This window comes from Cucumis sativus, chromosome 4 (assembly GCF_000004075.3).
Source record: "Cucumis sativus cultivar 9930 chromosome 4, Cucumber_9930_V3, whole genome shotgun sequence".
NCBI lineage: Eukaryota > Viridiplantae > Streptophyta > Magnoliopsida > Cucurbitales > Cucurbitaceae > Cucumis > Cucumis sativus.
Window position 1 is genome coordinate 4,260,168 of NC_026658.2, and position 4,127 is coordinate 4,264,294.

At 34.3% G+C, this 4,127-nt stretch overlaps 1 protein-coding gene across 1 annotated transcript; it reads left to right on the plus strand.

The window, feature by feature from the left end:
• Window positions 1-1,157: 1,157 nt before the first annotated feature.
• Window positions 1,158-3,113, plus strand: LOC101207615 (ethylene-responsive transcription factor CRF2). Its single transcript, XM_004149718.3, has one exon. The coding sequence runs from the start codon at window positions 1,920-1,922 to the stop codon at window positions 2,877-2,879; it is 960 nt and encodes a 319-aa protein (XP_004149766.1). The 5' UTR covers window positions 1,158-1,919; the 3' UTR covers window positions 2,880-3,113.
• The last annotated feature ends 1,014 nt before the right edge of the window (window positions 3,114-4,127 follow it).

A 4,127-nucleotide genomic window follows, 5' to 3' on the forward strand; every position in this document is an offset into this window, starting at 1 on the left:
TAAAAAAGCTTACATTTTTGTGTGGAGTGATTTAATGTTATTTTATATTTAGTCTATAGATTTAAAAAAAAAATGTAACACTTTGAATTTAAGATTATAAAAACTAAGGTGGAGAAAATGGTGTACTAAAATGAGAAGAATATATGTTTTAATATTAAAATTTTCAAATTAAAAAAAAAAAAGTAGTAAAACGTTATCATTGTAATTTAGCACCATTTGGAATATTATTTTTTTTCCTACCGGATTCAAGATTGTTATTATTTAAACGAAAATTATATTTGAAAATTACTCGTTTAATCATAATTTCTTGAAAAAAAAAAAATAAAATTTAATTATTTAAAGCTGTCCTACATAATTTCTCATACCTGCCTACAATGATTTTTGTAAACTATACCCACAAAAGTGTATTTTTTTTTCTGAACAAATTTAAATATATACAAAAGACTAAAAGAAAATGTAAATGTTGTAAATTATTCTATTATCTATGTATACAAAATTGACCTAATTATATAAGTTTGAAGGTTGGATTTTATAATTTTTTAAAGATTAGTTTAAGTAAGTTTAAAGGTATAATCGTAATTTAATTTTTTTAAAAAAATTGTTTTTGGTAACTTAAAATTAATTTGTTTGAAAAAGAAACAAAATGGAGGAATTAAAGAAATAGTTGGAAGGAAGGGTAATTAAATTGGTAAGATTTAAAAGGGGAAAAAAAAAACGGAAGGCGTAAATGGTAATTAAGAGGCAATTAATGGGTAATTCAAAATGGTTAAGATTCAATTTTAGTATTAAGCCTAAAAGTCGTTTCAGTCAACAAAAATCACTTTGAATCCCTAATTTCCATAACAAATCTTTTGCCAAGTCAGCACCAGTCTCATTCTCTCCCGCTCCGTTGGATCTCTCACTCCCTTCAATCTCCAACCGCCACGCGTCTCTATCTCATCACCCCGATTTTTGCGGCGCCTCGTGGAAATATCTCCTCCCTACCGGAATTCCAACTTCCAGCGGCGCGTGCAATGAAAACTTACCCCTTTTTTTAAAAAAAAAATTAAATAAAAATAATATGAATTTGTTTTTTTTGGGGGTTGGAAGTTGGGGATTTAGACCGGGTTTTTTTGAAATACGGGTGTTGAGGATCCTATAAAACAGGGGAATTTGGTTATTCCCTGAGCTTTTCTTCTTCAACTCTTCAAATCACTCTCCTTCTTCACTCTCTCCATTTTCTTTCTTTCTCATTTTCCCGGAAAGTTCACTCAGAAAATTTACAGACACTTTTGGAAGTTTTTATAAGAAACAGAGGTAGTGGCGGTATTCAGAAACAAACCTTTGTCTCTCTCTCTTTCCATCAAAATACAAAATCGATTCGAGCATTTATTCCTCTTTCTCTTTCTCTTAAAGCTGCTCTTATAAACTTTTCTTTTCTATCTCACACTCTCTAATTTTTTCCCCCCAGAAATTTTCCCTTTTCCCCTTTTTTTCCCCTTTTCCTTTTTTTTTTCTTTTCTTTTCTCCTTCAATGAACGGTTCTGAGTTTCCCTCATTCACTATAGATTTGTTTTTCGTTTACATGTTCATCTTTTTGTGGAATTTTTCTTTTGGGTTAAGTCAAGCTTTTTGGTTCTGATGATTATGATAAACACAAACCAAGAAAACCCATAAGTGGAGGGAGGTCACTGATTAACTTTCCTTTCTCACCATTTCAGCTTCTCTTTGACGTGTTCTTCCATTTTACCTTTAACATTCTCTTTATTCTCCTCGTGTGCCTCTAGTCCTTTAAGGGAATCTTCTTCTTTCTTTTTCCTTTTCTCCTCCCCCTTCTCTATATTTTACTCTCTGCCTCTACATTTCGCTTTCAATGGTAGCTCTCAGAATCTGACACTGGAAAGAAATTTTTTCTGCTCTGTTTTCTCTCTCTCTCTTTCATGGAAGAAATGGATTTGTTCTCCACTCATGTTGTACCTCCGATCAAGTACACTGAACATCGAAACCAAACTAGGCTGGTCTCTTCGCCATTAATGGGCCCTAAGGTTGTGAGGATTTCTGTAACTGACGCTGATGCTACTGACTCTTCCAGTGATGAAGAGAAAGAAGAATACGTCTGTCGGCGAGTTAGGAAATTTGTTAACGAGATTACAATCGAGGCTTCCTCGACAGGGAAAAGTAGCCGCAAGAAATCCACCGGCGGGAAATCGAAGTTTGCGGCAGTTAATCGTGGCTCATTGAAGCAGATGCCGGCTGGAAGTAGAAAATTCCGAGGTGTACGGCAACGGCCGTGGGGAAAATGGGCGGCAGAGATTAGAGATCCTTCTCGACGTGTACGGGTCTGGTTGGGCACCTACAATACGGCAGAAGAAGCGGCTATGGTCTACGATAACGCTGCCATTCAACTCCGTGGTCCAACCGCCCTAACTAATTTCACTCCACCGCCGGTGAAGTCCTCGCCGGAAACCACCCCAGCGGTCAGCTCTGGCTATGTTTCCACCGAGGAGTCCAACGACAATCTCTCCTCTCCAACTTCCGTTCTCCGTTGCCCGTCCCCGTCGGCAAACGACGCCGTATCCGAAAAAGCATCAGCAACAACCGGAAAAGAAATCCGCGGAGAGGAGTCGGAGAAATTTTCGGATTTCTCGTTCCATTCGAATTGTGATACGTTTTTCCCCAATGATATCTTCGACTTCCAAGCGCCGGTTCCGTCTCCGTTCGAGGACAAGTTATTGAACGACGCCCTTTTGAAAGGCGACTACGGGAGCAGTATGTTCATTAACCCCGGCGATGATTTCGAGTTCGGGTTCGGGTTCGGATTATCCACGTGGCATACCGTTGAAGATTCCTTCTTAGACTTTAGCGACATATTCGGGTCGGACCCTCTTCTTGCGCTTTGAGATTTTTTTTTCTTTTTTCTTTTTAATTTTCAATAGGCTGAATTTTCGGCAATTTTGTGAGTGTCAGATTTTTCTTTTTTTCTTTTTTTAAATGTTTTATTTTATTTTTCTCACTCGTAAATTTTGGGTTTGTAATTTGTTATGTATCAAAAATGGAATGGTCTCTTCCGTCACAGTAACGGTGATGGGAAAATTTTGTGTACGTGTTCTTTTTTGTAAGCTCTTTTCACGTGACACGCACATTCGAAAACTTATATAAATGCAATAAATAAAAAACAAGGGTGTGCGAGGGATTTTGGCTATTAGCCTAACACGTGCCAGAGAAGGTACACGTGCGACGTGGTGCCGTCGTCAAATTGCTGAATGTGATCCACCTTCTTATTAAAATATCAATATTCATTCAATCTATCATAAATTATTTAGAGAAATTTGATACACTATTATTTTGAGAATATGATATATGATATACCAAAATTTTCACTTCCTCCTCTTAAATTAAATTTGATCAAATTATAAGTATTACCTTCATAGCTATTACCTTCACACCCAAAGAAGAGTTCGACCCAATGCTTTATTTCTGTCTTAGTTGTCCTAGTTCGACCTAATTCGACCCAATCCCCAATAACCGAATACTTTTGTCTGTAAATACTGCATATTGTGATTTTTTCTACTTTCAAATAATTTTGTTTAGAATATTATCAAGTGTATTTAATCAATATATAGAATATTATCAAATGCATTTAATCAATAAATTGTATAAGTAATTATTATTAAATGAGTTTTCAAGTGTATGTAAGGTATCGAGTGTATGAAATATAGTATTATTATTAACTTATTTTTTTTTGCAAGTGCCCCAACTATTTAACATAATTTCACTTTTATGTCTATATATATTTCCACCTTATTTTTATTTTTATTTAAATTTAGGAGGGCATATATGTATTTTTATAAAGGAGTCAAGGAACTACATAAAAATCTCACACCTCTGGGTGTTTTCTAACCTTTTTCTTAATATTATATTCCATTTTCATTTTACTTTTTTCTTTTTTTCAAATTTACCCATCAATTTTAATTAAATTATTTATAAATTTTGAATTTGAGCCGTCAAAAGCAATTTCCATTTTCTATTTAACATTGATTTTGTAAATTTCCATTTTATATTTAACATTAATTTTGTAAATTTCAATAGAAAGAAAGGAAAAAAAAGAAAGAGAGAATTTAACAAAATAACTATAACAATGGATAATA